Source organism: Capra hircus, chromosome 16, assembly GCF_001704415.2.
Source record: "Capra hircus breed San Clemente chromosome 16, ASM170441v1, whole genome shotgun sequence".
NCBI classification, from domain to species: domain Eukaryota; kingdom Metazoa; phylum Chordata; class Mammalia; order Artiodactyla; family Bovidae; genus Capra; species Capra hircus.
Genome location: NC_030823.1, coordinates 49,716,885 through 49,740,763, shown reverse-complemented (window position 1 = coordinate 49,740,763; position 23,879 = coordinate 49,716,885). Strand labels below are relative to the sequence as shown.

Sequence of the window (23,879 nt, the reverse complement as noted above, 5' to 3'; positions counted from 1 at the left end):
GGCCGCCCACGGGGCGGGGCAAGTCGCGCTTCCAGTTCCGGGGCGCGGTTAGCTGAGGCGGCCTCTCTAGACGGCCAGGCGGAGGTTGCCTGCATCTCGCTGTCGCCTCCCTTCCCAGGAGGCAGAAGCAGTCGGCGCATGCGCACTGACAGACAGCTCCGAGGGGCGGAGAACGAGCTCAGGCAGGTCTGGTCCAATCAGCCACGGCTGGCCCTCCTGTTGGTCCCTCGGCCACATCGCTGTCAGCGGTCGCAGAGCTCCCGGTCCCCCCACCCTGCACGTTCCCCTCCTCATGATCCCCTGCCTTCCGCGGGAAAACAGGCCCAGTTAGAGGGTAACCCCCGAGGTGCCGGGATGAGCCCCGCTCAAGTTCCCTGGTACCTTGACCCTCCCACTGCCCCCTTCCAAAGAATCGGCCCAGTCCCGCCTGGAGGACCCAGTTCTTATGCCCACTCAACAGGGAAGCGCTGGAGGCAGTCCGCGTCCCCGGCGACCGAACCACCCGGGTCCCTGAGAATCGAATCCTGGGTGACCTTGTGTGACCGCAGTGATTGTGGAGCCAGGAGCCCCACTGGAACCTGTGCCAGGTGGGGTCCGGCGTAGGAATCCTGCCCAGCCCCTGCCCAGGGGGAGAGCTGTCCTCATAAAAAGAGTTGCACTGTTTCCCGACTGAATTTTCCGCCTAGCCCATGAATAGGGTCATTATGCAGCAGTGGCCGCTGCACTGAGGCTCACTTTCTGCTCCCACGGTCCCCTCCCAGGCCCTGGGGGAGGGGGAGGCAGAGCAGGGAGGTGGGGAAACCCAGGGAAGTCCCTGGGGAGCAGAGAGTCTCTGGGACAGCACTGGGGGAACACTTCCGAGCAGGTGAGGATGGCATTCGGGTGGGGGTCTGGGTAAGGGAGGGCTGAGCAGCGGGTGGGCCAGCACTCTCCTCACCACCCTTCCTGGTGAGTGGGGTCTGGGGTGTGCCCCCACAGGGCTGTGCCAGGGCAGACGCTGCACTGACTGTGAGACAGGCCTTGGTCATCAGCTGGGACTAATCCAGAGAGGCTGTCGCTAGGCAGATCTGGGGTTCAAACCCCAAAGTCTCACCCTTGACCACAACCCTGACTGCCTCTCAGTATACACCACCGGTCAGTGGGGTTACTAACCACATGACGATTGACAGTGGACTCCAAGCTCCGACGGGTCCAGCCATGGCCACTGGCAGAGGGCAGACAGGGGGCCATGATCGCCACTGAATCTGGCCCACCCGGGGCACCTCAGACAAGATATTAGCAGTCACTGCAGTGCTGGCCCAGGCCCAGGGGCAGAAACAGAAGTGCCCATCGCCCCTCAGGCCAGCACCAGGCCAGCCAGCCAGGGGGAAGCAGCCTGCTACCTCCTCCTGCCGCGAGTGAGCTTCACTGGCCCTGGCCCTCCTTCCTCATGGGGAGGCTGACAGTCCCAGGCCCCACCTCCTGCTGCCACACCCAGAAAACATCTCAAGCTTCCTTCTCTCCTCTGCCTCCTCCAGGCTCTGCCATCCCCACGCAGGGCGGGCCCAGCTGTTTTTAGCTCGAGGAGAGTTATGTAAGGGAGGCTGCCCTGAGGCGCTGGGTGTTTCAAGCACAGGTGTGAGAGAGACACAAGACCAGACCCTGAGCCCCACACGGGCAACATCACACACTCGGCCCATCTCCAGTGGCCAGTACCTCAAGGAGCCCCCTCCGTGGTGGCCGGAATCCCTGCTTGACACTGCAGTCAGCGCCTGGGGGACAGGGAGGCGCTGCAATAGCACGGAGGAGGCCTCCTACTTGCCCGTGGGCAGGGACTCCAGATGGTCCAGCCCCCCAGGCTGGGGAGGATGCTCCTGGCCCCCAGAATCTGGCACACATGCAGAGCCCATTGGCTCAGACTTCATGGCTGCTGCACCAGAATCCTTCCAGGAACAACTCTTAGCTGTCTCTGAGGGTGGAAACACCCATGGGTGTGAAAGTGGAGCCCAGGGGTCCCATGAAGTGCTGAGTGCACACAGTCTGGAAGGAGACACATTGATATCCCTAGGTTCAGCTTCAAGGAAAGCCACCGCTTGAAGGCTCAATGGGGCCATGCTCAGCAGGCTGGGGCCAGCCATCCCTCTGGAGAGAGGGTGGGGGACATAGGGCCCTAAATAATTTCTCTAATTCTCTCAACACACAGCTGTTAAGGAGCAGCCACACGAGCCCCTGTTGTGTGAGGAGCTGGAGATGCCCTGTCTGGTCCCAGACAGTGCCTTCTGTTCCTCCAGTCACTGGAAGAGCCTGGGGAGGCAGGAGAGGGGTCAGGCAGGGAAGGGAGGAGGGGGCTGCTGGCCTTGCTGCCGCTGGACACAGTCTCTGTGTCTCTGGCCTCCCAAAGGTGGGTTCTGGGGCAACCTCCTCAGAAGCAGAAGATGGGGCTCTGATGCTGGCCCCATGGCATCAATTGGTCTCACCTTTGAGTCTCAAGCCTCAAGAGGAAACTCAGTCTCACTTTGTGCTTGAGGAAACGGGCTCAGAGAGGTTGAGTAATTTGTTCAACGTCATACAGCCTATGACTGAGGAAGCTGTGATTCGCACTCACACCTAGATGAGTCCAGGGCCAGCTCTTCCCTGAGCGTGACTTCCCTCTCCCAGAGGTCCCCGGCTGCCATCTGCCCCTTCCAAAGGCAGGAGACTGATGATCTCACCCCTCCTCAGAGCCAAGCCCCCACCAGAAGAGCCTAGCGAGGGTGGGGGCTTCCTCCCTCATCTCAGCACCCATTTGGGGTGGGCCGTCAGGAACCCAGAGCCTGTGTGGGAGGGGCAGAGGGCCAAGCGGAGGGTCTGGTCATTTGGGATGCCGAGGCCTCTGGCCTCATGGAGCCCTGTTGGATTCCTCATGGGGGCTCTCCAGCCTTTCACACACTGTCTGGCCTCAGGCAACCACTCTGGGGCCGAGGATTTCAGCCGTGAAGTGGTGGACTTGGACCCTGAGTGTGGTGTGTGGCTGGCGCAGGGTCTCCGTGCCTCCCGGGAGGCTGAGCTATGGGCACCACCTGCCCACCCAGGCCCCAACTCACTCCCACAGTAGGTGCCTGTCCCAGGGGCTGGGCAGCCAGCACCAGGGGACACCCGTGTTCTGGGAGTGGAGGTCCCTGCCCAGGGACCCCTGGCCACAAACACCTGTGGTTAGAGCTGGGCAGGTGGAGGCGAGCAAGCATTCTCCCAGGCCAGGCGGGAGGAGAGTGGACAGGGGAGGGGGGCCAGGCACCCCAGGGTCTACCAGAGTGGGGTCCCTCCTCACCTTCCAGAAACCTGGAGACCCTCAACCCCTGCCAGGGCCAGGCCCCCAGACCTCACTTCCAGGAACGTGGGCAGGAGAGCCTCAGTGAGGTGAAGGATCCCCATCCCTGCCCGAAAGTCTTCCCCTTCCGGGACCAGAGCAGATGTGGCTTTCCCTGGCAGGCTCCGCCCCACTACCTCGCCCCACGCCCAGCCTGTTATAAACAGGAGGCTGCTTGGCCAGCCTCGGGCCACAGCCCACTTTGTCACCTGCTAGAACTGCCACAGTCACCGCTGTTGCAGCCGCCAGCACCAGAGGATGGATGCCGACGCACAGGGAGGGTGCAGCCTTGAGGTACCGGGCATCAGGGCGGGCCATCACCAGGGTCTCCCTGGCTTGAGGTGGAGGGGCCGTGTCCCCCATGTCGTCTGAAGCACAGGCACAGGTGGGGCAAGGGCAGAGGCTCCCATCCACGCCTTTGTCATGCACCCCCACTGACAGAGGGCTTGCTGTGTGTGAGAGGAGGAGTGTGTGTGTCTGTGCACAGCTGTGTTTGTGCGTGTACTGCGTGAAGGAGCGGTGCACCCCCACTCCTGCCATGGCTGAGGTGTCAGGGAACCCCCCCCCCCAATCTCAGGAAGCCACCCTCCTCCTGCCTGGCAGTCCCAGCCAGGGTGGGAGGTGGCCAATCTGGAAACATGGTTACTGGAGTTGGAAAGAACCTTCTGGACACCCTTTTCCCTCGCCTGTATCACGAAGCTGAAGGTCCTACTGCCCTGTGAGGGTTCCATGTGGTCACACCTGTGTGGGCAGCACTCTGTGCCACAGGGGGCCCACCAGCAGCACCCATGCTGGCACATTCCCCTGGCCTGGCCACCTCCACAAACCTGAGGCCTGGGCTGACCACCCCCACCTCCTTCCTGGGCCCCAGGCAGCTGGTGCGCACTGGGGGTCCAGGCCAGCATGTGCTGGCTGAGACACACCAGGCCCTTCCTTGGCTCAGGCCCTCCCCAGGCATCGGCCCAGGCCCAGTTGCCTAGAGGGGCCAGAACCCAGGAGGCTACACCCCAGGTGCAAGAGGCCTAATGATTCAGACCAAGATGGGGACACTCTGGAAAGTCTGTAGGAAGCCCAGGCAGTGACTCAGTGCATGTCCCGGGCCAGCCAGCCTGACCTGGTCAGGGCCCCACGGCCCTGTGCACTGAGGGACCAAGGTCCCAGGATGCTAGAGCCTCCAGGTGGGAGTAGGGCCAGGCAGGCCTCAGGTCGACCTCCCTGGAGCCCTCAGGTCCCCACCATGTCTGGCCAGACTGCTGCCTACTTTCTGGAAGCCCAGGGCCCACAAACGGAGCATCCCCAGACTCAGCTCAGTGGACAACACCCCCACACAGGCCCACAGTGCCCAACAGGCTACAGGCCTGACCCTTGGCCCAGATGTGGCTGGACTTGTGTGGCTCCATTGGCCCCAGTCCAGCATGGCCATGCTGGCCACTGAGGGTTGTTGGAGGCTGTTGGGGCCCAGGGTTCAGTCAACCCCCAATGCTGGGCCCTAGGCCCACTCAGAGCAGGTCACCTGGTTGTCCCTCACCAGAGGCCCCTGCCCCACTTGGCAGATGGCAGCAGAGACCCACCCAAGCCTCCAGCCTCGAGCCACCTTCAAACAAGGCCTGGAGCCTATGTCCCCTGCTGTCCCTGCGCCGCCACCCAGACTCGACTCTGGCCAAGTGTCCCGCTTGTTGCCATGGGAGTGGGGGCAACAGAGTTGGTCCCAAGTTATGGACCGGCTTCTGATTGGGCTTTTCTCAAGTGTCAGCAAGCCAGGCTAGGCCACTGGTGGCTGAGGGATGTGACAATTCCGGGAATTCCCAGTCATGGAGAATGGAAGGCTGATGGCCCGGGTGGGGAGACCTGGGTGGGGTCAGGCCAGGTGGCGGGCTGGAGCCCCACTGAGTCTCGCTTCTCAGATGCAGGCTGAAGGCACGGGCCAAACAGTGGGTGAGGGGCCAGGAACCTGGATGTGCCCCCAGGCATCCCCACCGACACTGCCTGAGGAGGAACATGGAGAGAGGCTGGTAGAACTGCACACCTCCTTCAGGGAGCTGGTCACCTTCTTCTGTACCAACTCCACTATCCACGGCACCATCCGCCTTGTTTGCTCCAGCCAGAACCGCCTTAAGACAGCCTCCTGGGGGCTGCTGCTGGCAGGAGCCCTGGGCGTGCTCTACTGGCAGTTCGCACTCCTCTTCGAGCAGTACTGGCATTACCCGGTCATCATGACAGTGTCTGTGCACTCGGAGCGCAAGCTCTTCCCATCGGTCACTCTGTGTGACATGAACCCACACCGGTGAGGGCTGGTCCAGCCTGGGGGCCCCTCCCCTGGTGCGGTCACAGCAGGACAACCCACCTCTTTCTGCTCTGTGCCCCAGAGGCAGGGCTAAAGGACAAGAAGAATAAGCTGAGTGTTACTGTGACCAGTGCCAGGCTGGAGGGACCTTCAGGAGTTAGGCAGCCCAGGAAGGGGAGGGGAGGAGAGCCAGAGGCTTTCCAGAAGAGCAGGTGCCCAGGAGAGGGAAGCAGGGTAACACTGCAGTGTGGAGTCAGTGGAGCAAAGACAGGGAAGGGCTGTGAATGAGCCAGAGGAGGATGGGGTCCTGGGGGTGGGAGGCAGGCCAGGCCGGGGGTCTGACTTCCCTCTGCAGCCCCAGCTCTGTATTCAGAACCGCCTACTGGGCTTCTGAGGATGGCAGGGGGTGGGAGGCTCCTATCCTGTCTGCAACTTTGGGGTCAGTGCCTGGGGCCAGCTTGGCTGTCTCCAAAGTGCCTGTGCTAAGGGGGCCTGGCTCTGACTCTGAGCCCCCTCTCCCTGCCCCCAGGCCACACTTAGCCCGCCACCATCTGCGGATTCTGGATGACTTTGCCCGGGAGAACATCTACTCCCTGTATCGGTTCAACTTTAGCGACAGCAAGGATGCCCTGGGGGCCGAGGTCCCAGGTCCAGAGCCCGCCTTCCAGCTGGACCGTAGGATCCACCTCCAGAGGCTGAGGCCCTTGGACGGCCAGAACAGAGTGGGCTTCAAACTGGTGAGTGTCCAGCCCAGGGGGTCTGCCTGGGACTCGGGCAGGCCAGTTGCACCCACACTGACCCCATGCCCCACAGTGTAACAGCACTGGCGGCGACTGTGTTCAGCGGGCCTACTCCTCCGGCGTGGTGGCCGCCCGGGAGTGGTACCGCTTCCACTACATAAACATCCTGGCCCTGCTGCCCGCTGCTCACGAGGACAGCCATGGCAGCCACTTTGTCTTCTCCTGCCGCTATGACGACCGGGACTGCCATGCCCGGTGAGTACACCAGTGTCTGCTCCCCCAACCCCACCCAGTGGTCTGCCGGCCCCGTGGCTTCCTCCAGCTGTGCTCCCCTCCCCACAACCCCAGGCCACACACCCAACCCCAGGGTGATGGGTGGAGGGCATGTGCTTGTCTGAGCATGGCCCCTGGTTCCAGACACTTCCAGACGTCCCACCACCCCACCTACGGCAGCTGCTACACCTTCAACGGTGTCTGGGCCGCACAACGGCCAGGCGTCACCCACAGTGAGTGCCAGCCGGGACTGGGTGCGGGCGGGGTGTCCAGGCCGACCTGGCCTCACCCTTGGCCTCCCCCAGGGATCAGCCTGGTCCTCAGGGCTGAGCAGCAGGACCACCTCCCTCTGCTGTCCACGAAGGCCGGCATCAAGGTCATGATCCACCCGCAAGACCACACACCCTTCCTGGAGCACCAGGGCTTCAGCATCCGGCCAGGGACGGAGACCACCATTGACATCCGTGAGGTGGGCCGTCCCCGCCTCCAGGCTCTCAGCCTCTGTTTCCAACCCTGGGGGCATGCAGGACCTCCAGCTCGAGGCAGCAGGACTGAGTAGCCCCCCTTCCCCCAGGACGAGGTGCACCGGCTCGGGAGCCCCTATGGGCAGTGCATGGACAGTACAGGCAGCATGGACGTGCAGCTACTGTACAACACCTCCTACACCAGGCAGGTGAGTCTGGGCGTGGAGGGTGGGGAGGTGAGTCTGGGCGTGGAGGGTGGGGAGGCGGGGCAGGGGCCTAGGGAGGGGGCTGAGGAATGGGTGAGGAGGCTAAGGCAAGGAGACCCCAAGGGACGCTGGCGGTGGGTGGGGGAACCGGCCAGTGGGAAGAAGGGGAGGCAGGCAGGCCAGGGAGAGGGGCGGCTGCGCCGGACCCCCAGCTTCGGCCCCCACTGTCCCCCTAGGCATGTCTGGCCTCCTGCTTTCAGCATCTGATGGTGGAGACCTGCTCCTGCGGCTACTTCTTCTACCCTCTGCCGGTGGGGGCCGAGTACTGCAGCTACATGCGGCACCCAGCCTGGGGTGAGCTCCCCACCCCGCCCTACCAGCCTGTTTGGACAACAGCAGACCTCCCCACCGCCCATGGGTCGCTTCTCATAGGTTCACCCGTGACTGTCTCCCCAGGTCACTGCTTCCACCGCCTCTACCAGAAACTGAAGACCCACCAGCTTCCCTGCACCACCCGATGCCCGCGGCCTTGCAGGTGAGGGGATGTGCTGGGCTCCGTTTAGTCTGCCCGGGGCCAGCACACAGGGATGTGACGGGGCTGTCTCTCCCAGAGAATCTTCGTACAAGCTTTCTGCCGGGACCTCCAGATGGCCTTCCTCCACATCAGCCGTGAGTCTCCAAAGGGGGAGGTGAGGGATGGACAAGTAGGGAGATCGTGGGCAGAGAGCCCTCCCGGGACTGGCCTCTGTCCCCACAGTCCTGCCCTCACACCACCCTGCAGCGCCCGAGGGCCAGGAGGAGCCGCGGCCACAGCAAGTTTTGTGTGTGCAGGACTGGGTCCTGGCTGTGCTGGGTGAGCCGAGCCGATGGAACCCATGGCCACCTTCTGCCTCTATCAAATCCTGGCCGCTGTCCCTGCCCTCGCCCTCCAGGGCCTGCACAGAGGGCCCCACCGGCAGGTCTGGGGCTCAGCCCCTCTCACCTGCGCCCTGCCCCAGGATCAGCCTGGCCAAGGTGAACATTTTCTATCAGGAGCTCAACTACCGCACGGTGGATGAGACGCCGGTCTACTCGGTGAGCTGCCTCCTGGGCCAGGGCTGGGAGAGGGGCGGGACCAGCACCTGGGCCTCTGCTCACCACTGCCTATACCTGCAGGTGCCACAGCTGCTCTCAGCCATGGGCAGCCTCTGGAGCCTGTGGTTCGGCTCCTCGGTCCTCTCGGTCGTGGAGGTGCTAGAGCTGCTGCTGGACACCATGGCCCTCGCCCTACTGCTGTGCTGCCGCTGGCTCCGCGGGTCTCAGGGCCAGCCCAGGGCGGCCACAAGGGTGCCCCCTCCAAGCCAGAGGCCAGCCAGTAGACCAGTGGCTGCAGGCACGTCGAATGCCCTGGGGCCCAGCTGCCTTCACCTTCCACGATGCTGCCGGGACTTCAGCAGGAGTCTCAGCTGAGTTCAGCCAAGCATGGGCCCCAGAGACCCCTCACACCTGAACCAGTCTGAACCTGGCCTGATCCTGGGAGCAGTGGCAGCGGTGGGCTCTCCTGACTGCCCAGGGCGAGCCGGTCAAGCCCCATGGGGCTTCCTGGGCCAACCAAGCCAAACCTGGGGCCCAGGAAGCAGCAGCACCAGAGCTCAGGGGTGGCTCGCCGCCAAGCACAGGGCACAGAAGGGCTTCTCGTTAGCCAAGCCACCCTGCCCTGCCCAGTGGTGGCCTCACAGGTCTCAAGGAGGCGCAGGGCAGGCAGGGAATAAGGGAGCATCCCCACCACTCTGGATTCCCATGTTCTGGTTGTGATGGAGCATCTGCCCAAGTGGAGGAGTATGTGCCCATGTGTGGGGGGGCGCTCCACATGGGAGTGTGTCTATTTGGTGCCAGTGTCATATGTCCGCATGTTTCTGTGTCAGCAGGTCTGTCTGCACCTACATGTAGGTGTGTGCAGGCATCAGGCAGAGCCTCACTCAGCTTGGGACCAATGGGAGGAAGGGCAGGGCCAGGCCCAGGCACTCAGTGACCTGGGGCCACTTTGCAATAAAATGATTTCACCTGGTGGCTAGGGTGTTTTCTGCTGCCCTCCCCGTCCCCTGCGTGAGCTGAAAACCTCCAACCAGATCGTACTGCCACATTCTCAGTCACAGATGCTGTGGGGGTTGTGGGGCAGGGGACACGGGGCAGAGTTTGCCTAGGGGACAAGGCTAGGGCCAGACCATCCTCGCCAGTTAGTGTCCACCCTAGAAAATGGCAGGGCAGCCAGAGAGTGGAGTATCAAGAACTGATTTTAATCAGTGGAGCCCGGGTTTCTATCAGGCAGGCCCCCAGGTTCCAGCTTACTGCACCCTTTGAGGGCACCACTGGTGCTGTCCCACGCAGGGCCACCCCTTGGGGAAGGCAGGTGACCCCCGACCCCAGTCGAGACAGAGCGGAGTGAAGCAGGTGAGGTGAGGCAGCGGGTGCAAGCGGCTGTTTATTAACTGTGATCTGGAGTGGAGGCGGGTCCTGCCAGCTGAGGCCCTAGCAAAGGCCCTGGCGCAGGCAGTGGGGTGGGAGGTGGGGGCAGAGCTCAAGCAGGGAGAGAGGAAGGAGTTAATTCTGCTCTCTGGGTGTCACAGCCAGCAGGCAAGGGAGTTGGGGGCCCACCTTGCTGCCCATGGGGCCTCCCTGGGCAGCCTTTGCATAGTGACCAGCCAACTGGCCTTGGACTGGCCGAGGATAGAGATGGGGAGAGGCCCAGCCACTGCCCCAGGGCTCCAGGAAGGGGAATGCAGAAGGCATCAGAGGGCCCTGGGGGTGAGCTGAAGCCCCATGGGCTGAACCAGGGGCAAGGCTGGTGAGGGGGCAGGGCTGAGCTGCAGAGCCCCCCCCAGCAGCGGGCAGAGCTGGGGGTCAAGGTGGTCCTTGAGTCCAGAGAAAAGACGTGAGACAAAGTGAGAACGAGGTCACTGTAGAAAACCCCTCAGTCTGTGACAAAGGACATCAGATGCAGGGGTGGGAAGAGTGACGCACTTGCCACCCGCTCTGGGAAAAGGCAGGGACAGATGGGGCTTCATGGCCAGCCACACGGCCTCAGGACGTCCGTGCCCCATCAGGGCTGAGGCCCCAGGCCAGAGTCCCCAAGCACCCAAGAAGCCCAGCCTGGATGCTGGGGTTGCTAAGTGAGGTACACGGGTTGATTCCCTGGATGGGCGGTCCCTTCTGCCCTCACAAGGTGCCGGTGGCCAGCCACCAGCCCCAGGGCCCAGCGGAGGGGCTAAGGGCGTGGGAGGGACCCGACTAGCAGGTCAGTGTCCTTGGGCAGTAAAGTGGGGGCACGAGGTGACACAGGCCCTGAGGGCAGAGTGGGGCACCAAGTGGCATGGGCCCAGAGATAGAGGGGCAGGAGGTGACACAGGCCTGGGGGAGCAGAGAGGAGCACAAGGTGACATGGGGCCTTGAGAGTGGTTTGTGACACGAGCAACCCAGGCGCCCTAGGAAGGGGTCACCGTTAGACATAGGGTCCCTGGGCGGGGAGTGATGCAACACCTCCTGGGGAAGACTGGAGCTTCAGAAGACTCAGTGCTGGTCCTGCTCCGGCCCGGGGTGGGGGCCGCTGGAGGAGGAGGGCGGAGCCGGCAGCAGGGCCTCCAGGAGCTCCGGAACACCAGTGCTCTCCGGAACGGGCCGGTGGGGAGGTCCCGCCCGCCCCGCTGCCCTAGCTCTCGTCCAGGTGAAGGCTGATGAATTCCTGGATGCACCTGCGGTACTGGAGCTCAGTGGGGCTGCTGCCGGTCAGAGGGCCCGGCTGGCCAGAGGGCGCCTCGGCCTCACGCATCTCCTCGGCCATGCGCGCCAGACGGAGCCTGGAGGAGGGTGGGCCTTGTGAAGAGCCTAGCCCGCCCCCAGCCCACCGCGTCCCAGACCTGAGGAGGGCGAGCCCTGTGAAGTGCTCCGCCCCGCCCACAGGGTCCCCCACCCACACCGCCCTCCTGCTCACAGCGTGACGATGTCGGCATTTGCTTCCTGCACAGCGATGCTCAATGGGTCCTGCTGAGCGTGGTCCAAGGCATGCTGGTCCGCCCCCCTCTTCAAGAACAGGCAGACCTGGCTGAGAGCGGAGCGGGCAAGTCAGGTCAGGCCTTGGGCAGGTACTGGTGGGCGGGCAACCCGGGCCCATGGGGCAGGGGGAAGTGAGGGTATGACCAGCCCACGACTCACCCAGTACGGCCAAGGAGCGTGGCGTGGTGGAGCGGAGCCCGGCCGTGGCTGTCTCTTTGGTTCACATCCGCTCCGTTTTGCAGGAGAAATTCACAGACGATCAGGGAGCCCTGGGGAAGCCGGTGTGGGGAGGCGGTATGGTTCAGACGGAGCCAAGCCACGGAAACGGTTCCTTGCAGGCCCCCCACCTCTCACCACGCCCCGACGCCCCTTCAAGCGTGCGCACCAAGGGAGAGCCGTTGTGAAGACGCTGCACCTGTGTCCGGGCGCAGCCGGGCTCCTACTTACCCCCAGCACGGCCTGCACCAGCGGCGTCTTTCCCTCGTCCTCCGCGTCAGCCCAGTTGACCTCCGCCCCGTGCGCCAGCGCCGCCGCCAGGGCGGGAAGGTCGCGGGTGCGCGCCGCGCGGTGCGCCAGCAGCCCCGGGTGCAGCTCGCGCACGTCTGCCAGGCCCCAGGTCTCCGCCTCTCCGTCCGCCTCGCCGCTGGACTCCTCCGACTCTGCACCCTCTGCGAGGACAGGGCGATCGGGGCCGGTAAGCCGGCCCGGAGCGGGGGAGGCGCAGGGCCGGGGATGGGGAGCCGCGCACTCACCCTCCTCAGCGACGCGGTCCACCACAGAGCCCACGCCGAAGGCCAGGACATCTGAGCTGCCGTCGGAGCTGCCCCCTAAGCCGCTGTCGCTGCTCAGACCTGCAAAGTCCACAGCCAGAGGGGGTCCTGAGAGGCCTGAGGGAAGGTTGGAGGGCCGCCCACCCTTCCGGGGATGCTCCCTGGAGCAGGATCAGTACCCACTAGGGGGCAGAGGAGAGCCCTGCCCAGGATGGGAGGAAAGGCGAGAAAATCAGGTGACAGCTCAACGGAGTCAAGGATTAAGCGCCCCCTAGGAGCACAGCCGTGGGTGTGATCCCCCCCTCGCTCACGTGGGCCCTAGAAGGACGGACTGGCCGTAGCGCCGCCGTAATGCAAGCTGGGAGGTATCCACCCAGGCGCGGCTCCAGGCAGCAGTGAGCAGCACCCAAGAGCAGCCCTCACAGAAGAGCCCCGAGCTGAGGGACAGCGAGGCAGCGCCCTCTGCTGCCCGACGGCACCCGCTCACCCCAGCAGCCCTGCCAGTTCTTGGCCCCGGTCTATGCCTTCTGTCCACACTGCCCAGAAAGGCGGCCCAGACGCCCCCGGCCAGTGGGTGCTGTTAGACACTTTACAGGTAGGCCCCAGGAGGGGGCGAGGAGGGCCCCAACCTGTAGCATGTGCCCCCCACCCCCACTCCAGGAGGAGCTGGAGAAGATGCACACAACTGTCTTTCAGGAGCTGGTCTGGCACACAACTGTCCACGAACACACATGCATGTGCACACACCCATGTGTATACACACATGTACACACTCACATGTATGTACCCATGTGCACAGTCATGCCACACACACACTTCTGTATGCACACCACACGCGGGTCTCCCTGAGGGTCATGGCCCCTTGGAGATACTGTCCCAGCCTTAGCCCTGCTTGGCCCCCAGACTCTCCCCATCCCTACACTAGTCCCTTCTGCAAGGAATGCCCATCCCTCCGGTCCCTGGGTGAGTGGCCACAGCTGTCCTGTACTTGTCCACCCTCTGAGCAAGCATGCCCGGTCCCTGCTCTGCTGCCCTGGCTGAGCTGGCGGGTGGGCAGCAGGGGACTTACTGCGTGGGCCGGCCGCGGCAGCCCCTGCATCGAAGTAGGAGAAAAGGGAGTCCAGTTCGTCTGGGCAGAAGAGTGAGTCCCTGCGGAACCTGGGCTCCACGGAGCCTGCAGCAGGGCAGTAACCAGGCCAGGCTGGGAGGTGGGCAGAGCTTGGGGCTCTGCTCCTTCCTCCCCCAACCCCTGGCTTCCCTGAGGTCCATAGTCTGGAGGCTTTCCCCCTGCCCAGGCCTGTGAGCTGGGGCACACCTGCCGGCCCCCTCCCACCTGAGCACAGGGCAGCCACAGAGGGCAGAACGGGCTCCATCCGGACTTTGCTGCGACGGGGGGCAGGGGCTCTGGGGGAGCTGTGGTGACGCTGGCACTTCTGCACCCTCCAGCGCTGTGGGGCCTCCCGGGCTGGTGCTGAGGGCGGCCTCCGCACAAACTTCTTCTCCACATATTTGTCCTTGATCCAGGCCTCCTTGTCCTGTCTGGACCAGGACCAGACATGAGGCCGCACTTGTGGGTGGGGGCTCCCCAGGCCCTGCCTAGGCTACCCCACACCTCACCTGGGGCTGCTGGCTGTGGGCTTCCTGATGCCTGGCCCCTCACACTGGGCCTCGTAGATCCGGTTCACGGTGCTGTTTCCAAGCTCACACATCAGCTGGGAGGAGAGGGTGAGGCCAGCATCAGCCTAGCCCACAGACTTCCCTTCAAGTGGGCAGACCCGGCTCCTGTCTCCCTCCCCTCACCAGCCACCTGGTGGCCTGCAGTGGCCCCCACACACCTTCAGCAGCTCTGGTTCCCACGAGTCCAGGGTCAGGGACCGCACCTTGGAGCAATGGACGCCCAGGCTCCTGGATGATGACGGAGGAAGAGTCAGGGCGTGGCTCCGCCCCCACCCCCTCCGCACCGCCCAGGAGGCCCACCTGTGGATGCCTGAGCACTCGATGCAGAGCAGCACACCCAGGTTGATGCTGGCCCAGCGCGGGTCAGGCTGGCCGCAGTCACCACACTGGCTGTTGCCAGCCACGTTCTGCACCCGCTGCAGCACACTCTCACCCTTGACGCTGCGTTCCCGAGAGTCCGTGGCAGAGTCGATGCTGCTTGTGGACGGGGAGGCGGTGCGGTCCAGCCTCTGGGGACCGGGTGAGGGGTCACTCAGCCCTACGGGAGCTCCAACCCCAGTCTCCCCAGTGGGGGCCCCCTCTTTCTCCCCAGATACAGGGGCTGACACAGGCCAGGGTGCCTGAGGCATGAGCCTGCACCCCCATGTGGGCACACACACTCATGTGTGCATACAGAGAATGCTCATGTGTGCTGGTGTGTGGCCTGTGGGAGCTGTACACGCACGTGCAGGGAGGGCCCACCTCACTGTAGCAGCTGTCAGGGCTCTCCCGATAGGCGGAGGCAATGCTGGCTTGCACCGCCTGAACCCAGGCCTGCCTCAGTTTCTCTGAGTCGGCCTGCAGCATGCAGCTCCTGCAGGAAGGGGCCTGTCAGCCTGGGCAAGCAGGGGGTCTTGCAACATCATGCCCTGGGCAGGACCTGCTTACTTGGTGGGCGACACGACCTCAAAGCAGAACCTCCGCTCGACGTCCTCACAGGGCTTCACAGAACAGAGCCGGAGGTCGTCCACTACCACGGTCAGCACGTCCTGCAGGCATGACCACCATGGCCCTTGCGCTCAGCACCCAGCCCTGCCCCACCCTGACCACCCGTTCACTGCTCCACCCAGGACACAGATTGGCTGGAGTTCAAGTGGTCTCTGTCCCTGGCCACTCAGGCTTTGTTGCCCATCCGTGTCCTCAGCCCTGTGATACCAACCCGCCCAACCGCCCACCCCTAGGCCAGGTGAGAAGGCCCAGGAGTCACTGCCCTGGGCCCAGTGCACCTTGAGCTTCTTCTGGTAGACCAGCTGGCTGTTCTGGATGGAGAACCAGCGCCTGGGTGGGGAATGGGCCAGGAGGGGTCAGGCCGGGCTGGGCACCCTCCCCCACCTATCTGCCCTGCAGTCCCCTGAGGAAGGGCCTCCCTTACCGGTTCCACGTCTTGAAGGCGTTGCTGGCCCTCTTGAAGAGGTAGCCTTCCATCACTACCCCACTGGGTGCATCCACATCAAACTCCACCTTGGGCTCATCGTAGGAGAAGTCCTGGGTGCAGTCGGAGCCCAGCCCCCCATGAGCACCCACCCACTGCTGTGCAGATACGGCTGCCCTCCCAGGCTCCCCCCAGCCAAGGTTGAGAGGGTGAGTCTTCATAGCCACTTCCTGACCCAAACCCCATAGGGGCCGATGCCTCCTGCCACAGCTGGGGGGGCTCCGGCCCCAGCCCCCAGCTCCTCCTGCCCAGCATAGACAGCAGGCTCTGGGTAGGATCAGGAAGGAAGCCGCCTCCCTTGTCCTCAGTCCCCCATTCATGTCGCCAGCTGGGCTGCTCCAGCCAGCCTGACAGAGCTCCATTCACACGGGCCAGGGAGACACTGAGCGTTGTCCTGTGTGTCCGGCAGTGGGAGAGGAGGCCCAGCCACCTGCTCCCCTGGCTGAGTGGGGGCGGGAAGGGACAGCTGCAGCTGCTCCCGAAGGGGACTCAGTCCCAGCTCAGCAGCCTCCGCTGGTGCTGGGCGCGCCCCGGGAGGTGCTCAGGGTCAGAGCACCGGGGCTGTGGAGGTGTCCTTGGTGCTGAAACGGGGCGGGGCGGACAGAGGCCCCAACCCACCTGTCCCCCCACCCCACCCCTGGGTGGGTGCCCACTCACCTGCAGCAGTGTCTGAGGGCGGGAGCGGGAGGAGCGGGAGCAGGGAGAGAGAGAGCCAGTGAGTGAAGCCCTGCCGCCGCCTCCGGGGAACTAGCAGCTCCCACCAGCAGTCATCTCCGCCCAGGGCAGCGCCATGACAGCTGTCTGGCCAGGAGCAGAGAGGCCCCAGTAGGACCCTCCACCCAGCCCCAGCCCTAGCGCCTGTGGGCTGAGGGGGCTGGTCCTGGCCTCTAAGTGACCTCTCACTGTGCTGAGACCCTGAGGGATGAGGACTCCCACCTCTGACTGCTCTTCCAAGGAGGATCAGAATCAGCCTGAGCGTGGGCAGGCCTGGGGAGGGACGGGGAGTGTGTCTTTGTGGCAGTCTCCCAGGTCCACACTTGGAGAGGGCTGAGGGGCCCTCCACAGGGAGGCCAAGGCTGCAGGGCCTCACCCGTTGTTGGATGGCGGCATGCTTGCGCTCCATCTCCCGCTTCTCCACTGCCGAGTCGATCACCAACTGGTCCAGCTGTGGGGAGGGGTACAGAGAGGGAAGTGGACCCCCTCCCCTGACGCTGGCCCTGGCTTCCCCTCCCCGCAGGCTCACCTCGGCCGCCAGCTTCTTCATGTAGGGGTCCAGCTGGTGCAGCAGGCTGTAGCCCTGCTGGAAGAAGCTGTACTGGGCATGCATGAAGGACAGCATCTGGGGGGGGCGGGTAGGGACACAGGTGAGGCCCAGCCGCCAGCCACGGTGCCCAGGGCCCCACCAGGTGCACCCAACCCCAGCACTCACGGAATCCAAAATCTCAAACTTCTTCTTAGCCTGGAGGACATTGATCTGCCAAGGAAGGTGTGAACAGGTGAAGATATCAGGGCTGAGCCTGGACCTTGCTCGTGTCCACTCAGGGTACTTGTGGCTCCCCGAGACCACCAGCTCATCTGATGCTCCCTACACTGGTACCCATCCCTCCTCTCATGGTTTCTCCATGGACAAAGCCATGAACTCTACCCCCTGCTCCAAGCCCTCCTGCAGCCTCTAGCCCTAGCTTGTCCCAAGCACGGCCCCACCTATGGGCCTTTGCCTGGGGCATTCCCTCCTCCAGGTCCCTCCCCAAGTATCCGAAGTTTTCTCAAGTCAGAGGGGCCCCTCCAGACACCAGGTCCCTGTCTGCAGTGACACACAAGGCCCAGCGACTCACCTGGAGCACATAGTCCAGCGCCAGGTGACGGAAACACTTTCGGGCGAGGATCAGGGCACCTGTAGCCTCCTCCACCTCGTGGGGCCGGTGCCTCGGGGCCTGGGCATTCCTCACCAGCGACAGCTCCATGTCCTCCCGAACTTTGTCAAACTGCTTCTTGGTCTCCTTGAACTTCCTCACGTCCCTGGAGGCCGGCGGGTACCAGGTCAGGGAGCCTGAGGAGGGGTGCACTGGGGTCTCCCCCCTTCAAGAAAGGCCCTCTTTCTGCTCCCAGCCCCTCTGTGCTCCACAATCCCCTTCCCCACCACCCTGTCCTGGCCTCCCACCCCCTACAGCCAGCACTCCCTGCCACCTCCTCTTCAGGTCCCTTCCCCAATCCAGGGCCCCCTTTCTCTTCACCACCTCACCCACAGGATTGGTCCAGCTTGGGGTGATCCCTAGCCTTAACCTGGACTCTAGACACTCCACTTGGGGGATCCCTAACTATACACAGAGCACTGAGCTGAGACCCCCGCTAAGTCCCCACCTCCTGCTCTATGACCCCGACCCTGACCCTTCTATGGTCCTGCCCTCACCCCTGCCTGAGGGCCCCCTTGCTGCCCTCTGTGGTCCTGCCCTCCAGCACTGTTTCCTCAGCCCAGTCTTGGCCTACACTGAGCCCCCCACGCAGAGCCTGCAGGCCTTGTGTCAGGGCCCCAGACTCTCTCAGCTCAAACACCCCAGCATGGGTGTGGTCTCTCGCCCTCCTGGGTCCGAGAGAGGCCAGGCCTCCCTTGGGGCCACTCACTCTTTGACGAAGTTGTGGAGCTGCTGCCTCACAGACCTCTGGGCCTGGTCAAACAGGATCTGGGAGCATAGGAAGGTGGAGGTATCAGGGACCTGCCCCCACATGACCCCAGAGGCCAGGCCCCTATCCCCTCAGGTAAGAACCAGAGAATGCCCTGTACAGCCCCACTTAGGCCCCAGCTGGTCACCCTCACAGAGCCAGCCTCGCAGGGTCCAAGGGACCAGGTGCAGCCCCCAGACCTGGGTCAGCGCCCAGAGGCAACAGCTGTGACCACCTGCCCACCTCCCCCACTTGGCTCTCAGACTCGAGGCCCAAGCTGTCCCCCTCCCATGACCCAGACAGAGCAGGCACACCCAGGGTCCCTAGTGACAGCCAGTGCCCCAGCCTGGGGAGGGGCCACCTTGAGGATGACCAGCCCTGCAGTTGGAAGGGTCCGGCTGTGGCTGAAGCTCCTGAGTGATCTGGCCTGGGGGCAGGGTGAAGTGGTTGTGGGGGGCTGGAGGGGCCTCCCCCACAGTGCTAACTGGACCCAGAATCAGATCCGATCAACATGGGGAGAGGACTGGGCCCTAACCAGAAGCAGACAGACACACAGACAGACTGCTGAGGCCGGACGAGCTGTCCAGCACTGGTTTATTTCTGAACTTCCCCTGTGGGGGAGGGGCCCCTTGTTTAGTCTGGGGCTCTGGTTTCCAGGCCACGGTCTGACCACCCACATGGGCCTCATTCTATTCTGTGTCCATGCAGGGGGCCCCTGAGGGGCTCAAGGTCATTCAGACCCATCCTGGGAAGCAGTGGGGTCAGCCTGGCCAATGACCCTTGTCTGATGGCCCTGGATAACCCTCTAAGGCGCCTATGCCAAGCCCCCACCACCCTCAGCCCCAGATGGGCAGGTTCCAGGCACCTCCTTGCTGGCTATCCGGCCCTCACCTGGGACACAGTAGAGTTTCAGCAATGTGGGCGCCCCCTAGACTGCAGAAGCAGAAACGTGGCCTCCCCCACAGCCCGCCCCTGCCAGCTCAGCTCTCCCAGAGCCAGCCCAGAGCCTTCCAGGCTGGGTGGGGCCTGCAGGAAGCCCGAGGGGTGGCTGCCTGGGAAGGGATGACAGTGATGATAAGGAAGCGCAGTGCCCCCCGACTTCCCCCATCAGGGCTCACCATGTGGTAGGTGACCATCTCCTGCAGGCTGTCTCCAAACCTCTGCAGACATTCCTGGGGGTGGGTGGGGGAGACCCTTACTTAAATGGGACTGCCATGCCCCCAGTGTCAGCACCTCCCACCCACTAGCCACAGAGTGGCCCCTGTGGCCCAGCACAAACGCCCACCTGCTCCCAGGGCAGGGGCACCCTCGAGGGGCTGCCTGCCTGTGCCTGCCCCTGCCTAGAGGTCAGAGGTCAGCTGCTCCTCACCGATATAACAGTGTCGCCCTGGCAATGCTGGGACAGGTCACGGATGCCACTCACGAAGAGTCTGTTGGTGGTGACGTAGGCCTTGCCTGCCTCGATCATGCTGCTACATAACTTCACCAGCTGCAGACAGGAGAAGACGGACGGGGGACACTCACGCCACCTGTGGGCCCAGCCCTCACTGCCACCAAGGCCAGACCACACAGGCTGGGACCCTGCCAGGCAGCTGGAATTCAGCTCACGGCCTATCAGTGCCCAGGACACAGCTGGGCAACCCTAGGCAGAGAAGGAAGGCCACTGCTCGCCACCTGTCCTCCTAAGCCCACCTGGTGCTGGGGCAACAGCTTGGCACTGACCAGGCCTTTGCTCCAGTGTGGGAGGTAGGAGCAAGAGAGGGAAGCCAGGAGCAGGGACCCCAGGACTTGGGGTGGGCATGTGGTCCGGGCCAAGGAACAGCAGGATCAGCCAGCAGGGGCTCATGGATGCCACCCCTCCTCCCCTCCTGCCTGTGCCCTGGGCCCCTAACTCAGCCACTCAGAGGCACAGCCCCCAGCAGCTGCCCCTGCCTCCCCCAAGATGCCCCTCCTTGTCTTGGCAAGAGGAAACCACACAGACACAGGTGTGTGTGTGGCAGGTATGACGGCCAGTGACAGCCAGGCCCACGTGCTATGCATAAACACACACTTGTACTTGTATTGGTGGCCGCGAGTGAGCTGGACCGAGCCCTCTATGTACCCCCAGGCCCTTCCCTCACCTTGTCCAGTTTGGCCTCGATCTCAACCACGTCCGTTTCCACCTCATCGATAGTTGCCCTGCGACGGGTACAGGGTGGCTGGAGACCCGCCTGCAGCGAGCCTCCCCCACCGACTTAGCTGGTCTTCGTCTCCCCAGGCACCTCCCCAAAGGGGTCTGCAGTGGGAAGGGGCTGCTCTGTCGATAGCCACTGGCTCCCACAGGCCCACCTTCCTCCACGCCCCTTGGACAGACTAAGACATGGAGACTGGTGTGGGGGCACGGAAGAGGGAGGAGAAGAGGCAGGACTGGGACCGTGACTCCATGGCTGCAGAGCCTCCAGGGCCCACTACCATCCCAGGCAGATAGAGCCCTAATCGGCTGTGATGCCCCCAAATGGGGTCTGTGGACAGGGGAGGGGGTGGTCCCTAGCACAGAGGGAGGGGCCAGGGCCCTGTGGAGGGGGACATGCAGGGCCTCGCTGGTCACCGCCCCTCAGCCCAACATATACACCTCTCCAAGGCTCAGAGTTGACCCCAGACCCCATCTGGATCCCCCAACCCTTAACTTCAGCTGTAGCCCACTCTGGCCTGGGGCTGGCAGACCCTGGGGCAGACCTGTGTCAGCAGAGCCTGCAAACCTGGGGCTGCTCCCTGGCACAGTGAGACACCCAGCAGAGGCATGCCCCTACCTCCCGACTACTCCCCCAACCTCAAATACGAAGTTGGCCCTGTCTGCCTGGAGGGAGCAGTGGGTCAGACCTTGGAGGAGCCCACTCCCGCTGGGGTGGCCTGATAATGGGGCTGCCTTGGGGAGGAAAGAGTTAACGATGACATCACCAGAGAAGCCAGTGGACAGAGAATCCCGGAAGGCAAGGCGAGAGGCAGATGGATCAGGCACGTGACTCCCCCCACCCCCCGCCCCCAATGCTCTGGGAACAGGAAACAGGGAAAGAGGGCCAGGATCCCAGGCCGCCCCCCCAACCCACTCAGCTGGTGAGCTGGGCCCATCTGGCTTCCTGGGGACAAGGGACAACGTGGAATGGAGCTCGGGCCAGGGGCTGGAGGCAGCCTCCAGGGCCAGGGCCAGAGCAGAGGAGGCTGTCCAGGTCTAGTGGCCTCTCGCTGCCCCGTAGCTGGTAGAAGAGGGCCATGTTCCAGGGTTTCCCAGGCTTGGGGGAGAGGGACTTAGTCCTCATTTGGGGGGCAGCTCAGTACTCCCTCGATTAGGAGCTGTGGGGAGGGGTGCCAGGCTGCCTCGTCAGGGCCCTTGGAAGATCCCCTGCCCTCCTCTGCTCTAAGCAGCCCTCATCCCTGCCCCAGGGCTGAGGGCTCTCTGAACTCCATAGCAGGAAGGGGTCAGAGGGGACGTCTGCTTGGACCAGTGTTGGCCCACGCCCAGCAGGATGCCCAGCCTGAGACTACAGGATCCTGACCATCACTGTAGCCTCTCCCCTCCCCCCAATCCCAGGGCCCAGGGCATGGAAGGACCACCAGCCCAGGAGAGGACACTGCAGAGCAGAGCAGAGACACAGCCCCTGGAGCCCCAGTCACTCCAACTGCCCTGAGCAGCCGCATGAAGGGCCATCACCCCTGAACCAGGAGGGCGGGGAGGGGGCAGTTGGTCCCCAGAGAGCTGGTGCGGGGTGCATGGTAACAATGTGCTCATGGGGGTGAGGTGGGCACTCAGCAGAGAGCCCATCCTGGGGGCCCCATGCCCCTCATCTCTCTCCCCCCACCTCCATGGACCAAGGCCTCCTCTCCTGCCATCCCTCCAGGATTTCCTCAGCAGCTTGGATGGTGGGTAGGAGGGTGAGGCCAGCTTCCCCACCAGAGCCATGACTCAGCGCCTGAAGCCCCACCCAGGGGAGGGGGCACCATGAACAAGGGGTGGGCGGTGCCCCGGTGAGTCTGAGAGAGCCTGAAGCCCTCTAGCCACAGGCACCCAGGGCTCTGGGGCTCTGTCCAGGCCACAAGCATACAGACAAGGTCCCTCTTCCCCCAGGGCTGGGGTCACTTGGCCCTATATCCTGACCACATTCTCCCACCCAGTTCTACCCTAACCCTGGCCCCCAAGCGGGCCTCCAGGAAGTCCAGGTTACATCCTCAGCAGCACCTGAGGGCACACGGACAAGGGAACCCCCAAAAGGCCTCAAAACCTGGTTAAATCTCAGCCCAACCCCGAAACCCACACAGTACAGCTTCTGTGGCCCGAGGTCAGGGGCATCTCCCTGGCCCCCACCTTGGAGTCTTAGCTAGGTACTTTCAAAGAAAACCTGGCAAAGCCCAGGCATCAGCTGCATCCACTGCCCCACTGTGGGTGCCCCCAGCCCGGGATCATAGGTCCCTGAATTGCTCACATTCCCCCCCTCAAATATCAGGAACGTAAGATGGGAGAGCAGAGGTGACCATTAGCCCTCTGCTCAGGGCCGGGGGCCACTCTCTGATCCTCTACCCCTCATCCAGTCTTCCCTGGCCTTCATTGCTGACTCCCTGTGAAGTCGCTGGGCAAGGGGCTGGCTCCAGGGACTCAGAGGTGAGAGCATCGATGCTGAGGCCCACCAGGCACTGCACACAGGCCCTCTTGCTAACACACCCCAAAGCCCCAGCACACACACATACACATGCACACAACCCAGTGCAAGTGTGCCAAGGCCTGACAGGCACATGGGCCATCAAACATGTATGCACGCAGAAGCACAACACACACACAGAAATGTGTACTTATGGATTTGCTGCATAAACATGTACCCTGTGCTGGGATACACAGGAACAAACTAACATGCGCTTAGTGTCTAAACTCATCCTTGCATGATGAACACCCACTCTGTATCTAGCAGCAGTCCAGGGGTGCAGCTCACCCACACATTCATGTCCAAGGGCTGGCACCTCAAGGGAGGGTGCAGAGGGGCAGAATTCACATCCTCAGCAGCACCCAAGCACAAGCATGAGCACCTGACACACAGGAGGTGCCCCGTTAGAGCAGATTCGTGCACACCATGAACATGTCCACACAGATAAGCCAGCCTGCACTCTCAAGAAGGACTAAAAGCACAAACCCATGGCTGGGCACAGCCCAGAATCTCCACCAGTCTCTCGAATCCAGTCTGGTCAGGTAGACCCCACCCTGCCAGGCATCTAGGCCACCCTGCCAAGCAGCTGCCCAAGCCCTAACTGTGGCTCCAGCTGCCCGCCCCCTTGACTACTCTGGGCACAGGAACCAAGACAGATTCCCGATGCAGCCACCAGACGCACCCAGACGACCCTAGCCAGAGTCGGGCTGCAGGGCCCGGCAAGATCTCAGCTCTGTGCAGGTGGCCGGCAGAAGGTCTAGACACAAAGCGGACGGACACTCCCACGGAGAGGTGGCCGCGCCGAAGGCCGCCCCGCCCCACGCGCGCACCCTTCGCGCGCGGCGACCAGCGCAAGGGGCATCTTTTGTTCCGGACTCTAGGGCCGGGGTTGCTGCGGGCTTTGTCCAAGGCGCGTCCTCCTGCTCTGGCCTCCAGCCCCGGCGCCGGGTACAAAGGCGGGACCGGCTCCCCCTCCCGCGCCCCATCCCCCGGCGGTCCCGGGTGCCCCGAGGGGCTGCGAACCAGCGGATCACAAAAGGCCGCGTCGCGCCCCGGGGGCGCACCTGAAGCGCGGCGAGTCCTTGATGCACTCCTCGAACTCCACCGTCATGGCTGCGGCGGCGCGCGGCGCTCACTGGCACAAGGACCACGGCGGCCCGAGCGGCATCCCCGGCCGGCCTGCCCGCCCGCCCGCCCGCGCCGCGATCGGCGCCCGCCCGCCCCGGAACGAGGCCGCTGCGCCACCGCCCCGCCCCGCCTGTCACCGCCGGGGAGCGTCGCCAAAGTCCTCCATCCGCGCGCGCCGCCC

The 23,879-nt window shown here is 63.8% G+C and overlaps 2 protein-coding genes across 6 annotated transcripts; one reads left to right on the top strand and one right to left on the bottom strand.

The window, feature by feature from the left end:
- SCNN1D (sodium channel epithelial 1 delta subunit) lies at positions 3,518-9,341 on the top strand. 3 transcript variants are annotated; one of them, XR_001919308.1, is made up of 12 exons: positions 3,518-3,619; positions 5,230-5,609; positions 6,139-6,346; positions 6,423-6,604; positions 6,767-6,855; positions 6,928-7,091; positions 7,197-7,295; positions 7,529-7,646; positions 7,749-7,827; positions 7,904-7,961; positions 8,050-8,366; positions 8,448-8,559. XR_001919308.1 is itself a non-coding variant. In XM_018060547.1 (12 exons), exons 1-12 carry the CDS (start codon positions 3,584-3,586, stop codon positions 8,739-8,741), a joined length of 1,950 nt encoding a protein of 649 aa, XP_017916036.1. In that variant the 5' UTR covers positions 3,518-3,583; the 3' UTR covers positions 8,742-9,341. The 3 variants fall into 3 exon arrangements, 2 of the variants coding, with proteins under 2 accessions (XP_017916036.1, XP_017916037.1); XM_018060547.1 differs by having other exon boundaries at positions 8,124-8,366; positions 8,448-9,341; XM_018060548.1 differs by lacking the exon at positions 5,230-5,609 and having other exon boundaries at positions 8,124-8,366; positions 8,448-9,341.
- Positions 9,548-23,764, bottom strand: ACAP3 (ArfGAP with coiled-coil, ankyrin repeat and PH domains 3). Of its 3 annotated transcripts, none has more exons than XM_018060544.1 (24): positions 23,635-23,764; positions 20,021-20,078; positions 19,270-19,389; positions 19,019-19,072; positions 17,862-17,920; positions 17,075-17,258; positions 16,669-16,713; positions 16,483-16,578; positions 16,330-16,404; positions 15,897-15,908; positions 15,180-15,292; positions 15,034-15,085; positions 14,696-14,796; positions 14,510-14,621; positions 14,069-14,277; positions 13,927-13,996; positions 13,709-13,803; positions 13,425-13,630; positions 13,161-13,265; positions 12,074-12,172; positions 11,769-11,989; positions 11,481-11,590; positions 11,260-11,370; positions 9,548-11,125 (listed from the first exon to the last, which is right to left on the bottom strand). In XM_018060544.1, exons 1-24 carry the CDS (start codon positions 23,679-23,681, stop codon positions 10,978-10,980), a joined length of 2,502 nt encoding a protein of 833 aa, XP_017916033.1. In that variant the 5' UTR covers positions 23,682-23,764; the 3' UTR covers positions 9,548-10,977. The 3 variants fall into 3 exon arrangements, with proteins under 3 accessions (XP_017916033.1, XP_017916035.1, XP_017916034.1); XM_018060546.1 differs by lacking the exon at positions 23,635-23,764 and adding an exon at positions 20,760-20,906; XM_018060545.1 differs by lacking the exon at positions 15,897-15,908.

What these genes read in the sequence shown, in the direction of transcription:
- SCNN1D (XM_018060547.1), top strand. Translation starts at nt 3,584, where the DNA reads ATGGATGCCGACGCACAGGGAGGGTGCAGCCTTGAG. An exon ending in ACAGAGTGGGCTTCAAACTG is followed by an intron (nt 6,347 to 6,422) that starts GTGAGTGTCCAG and finishes CATGCCCCACAG; the next exon opens with TGTAACAGCACTGGCGGCGA. An exon ending in GGCCTTCCTCCACATCAGCC is followed by an intron (nt 7,962 to 8,123) that starts GTGAGTCTCCAA and finishes TTGTGTGTGCAG; the next exon opens with GACTGGGTCCTGGCTGTGCT.
- ACAP3 (XM_018060544.1), bottom strand. Translation starts at nt 23,681, where the DNA reads ATGACGGTGGAGTTCGAGGAGTGCATCAAGGACTCGCCGCGCTTCAG. An exon ending in AGTTTGAGATTTTGGATTCC is followed by an intron (nt 16,579 to 16,668) that starts GTGAGTGCTGGG and finishes CGCCCCCCCCAG; the next exon opens with ATGCTGTCCTTCATGCATGC. An exon ending in GGACCGCGTCGCTGAGGAGG is followed by an intron (nt 11,990 to 12,073) that starts GTGAGTGCGCGG and finishes CTGTCCTCGCAG; the next exon opens with AGGGTGCAGAGTCGGAGGAG.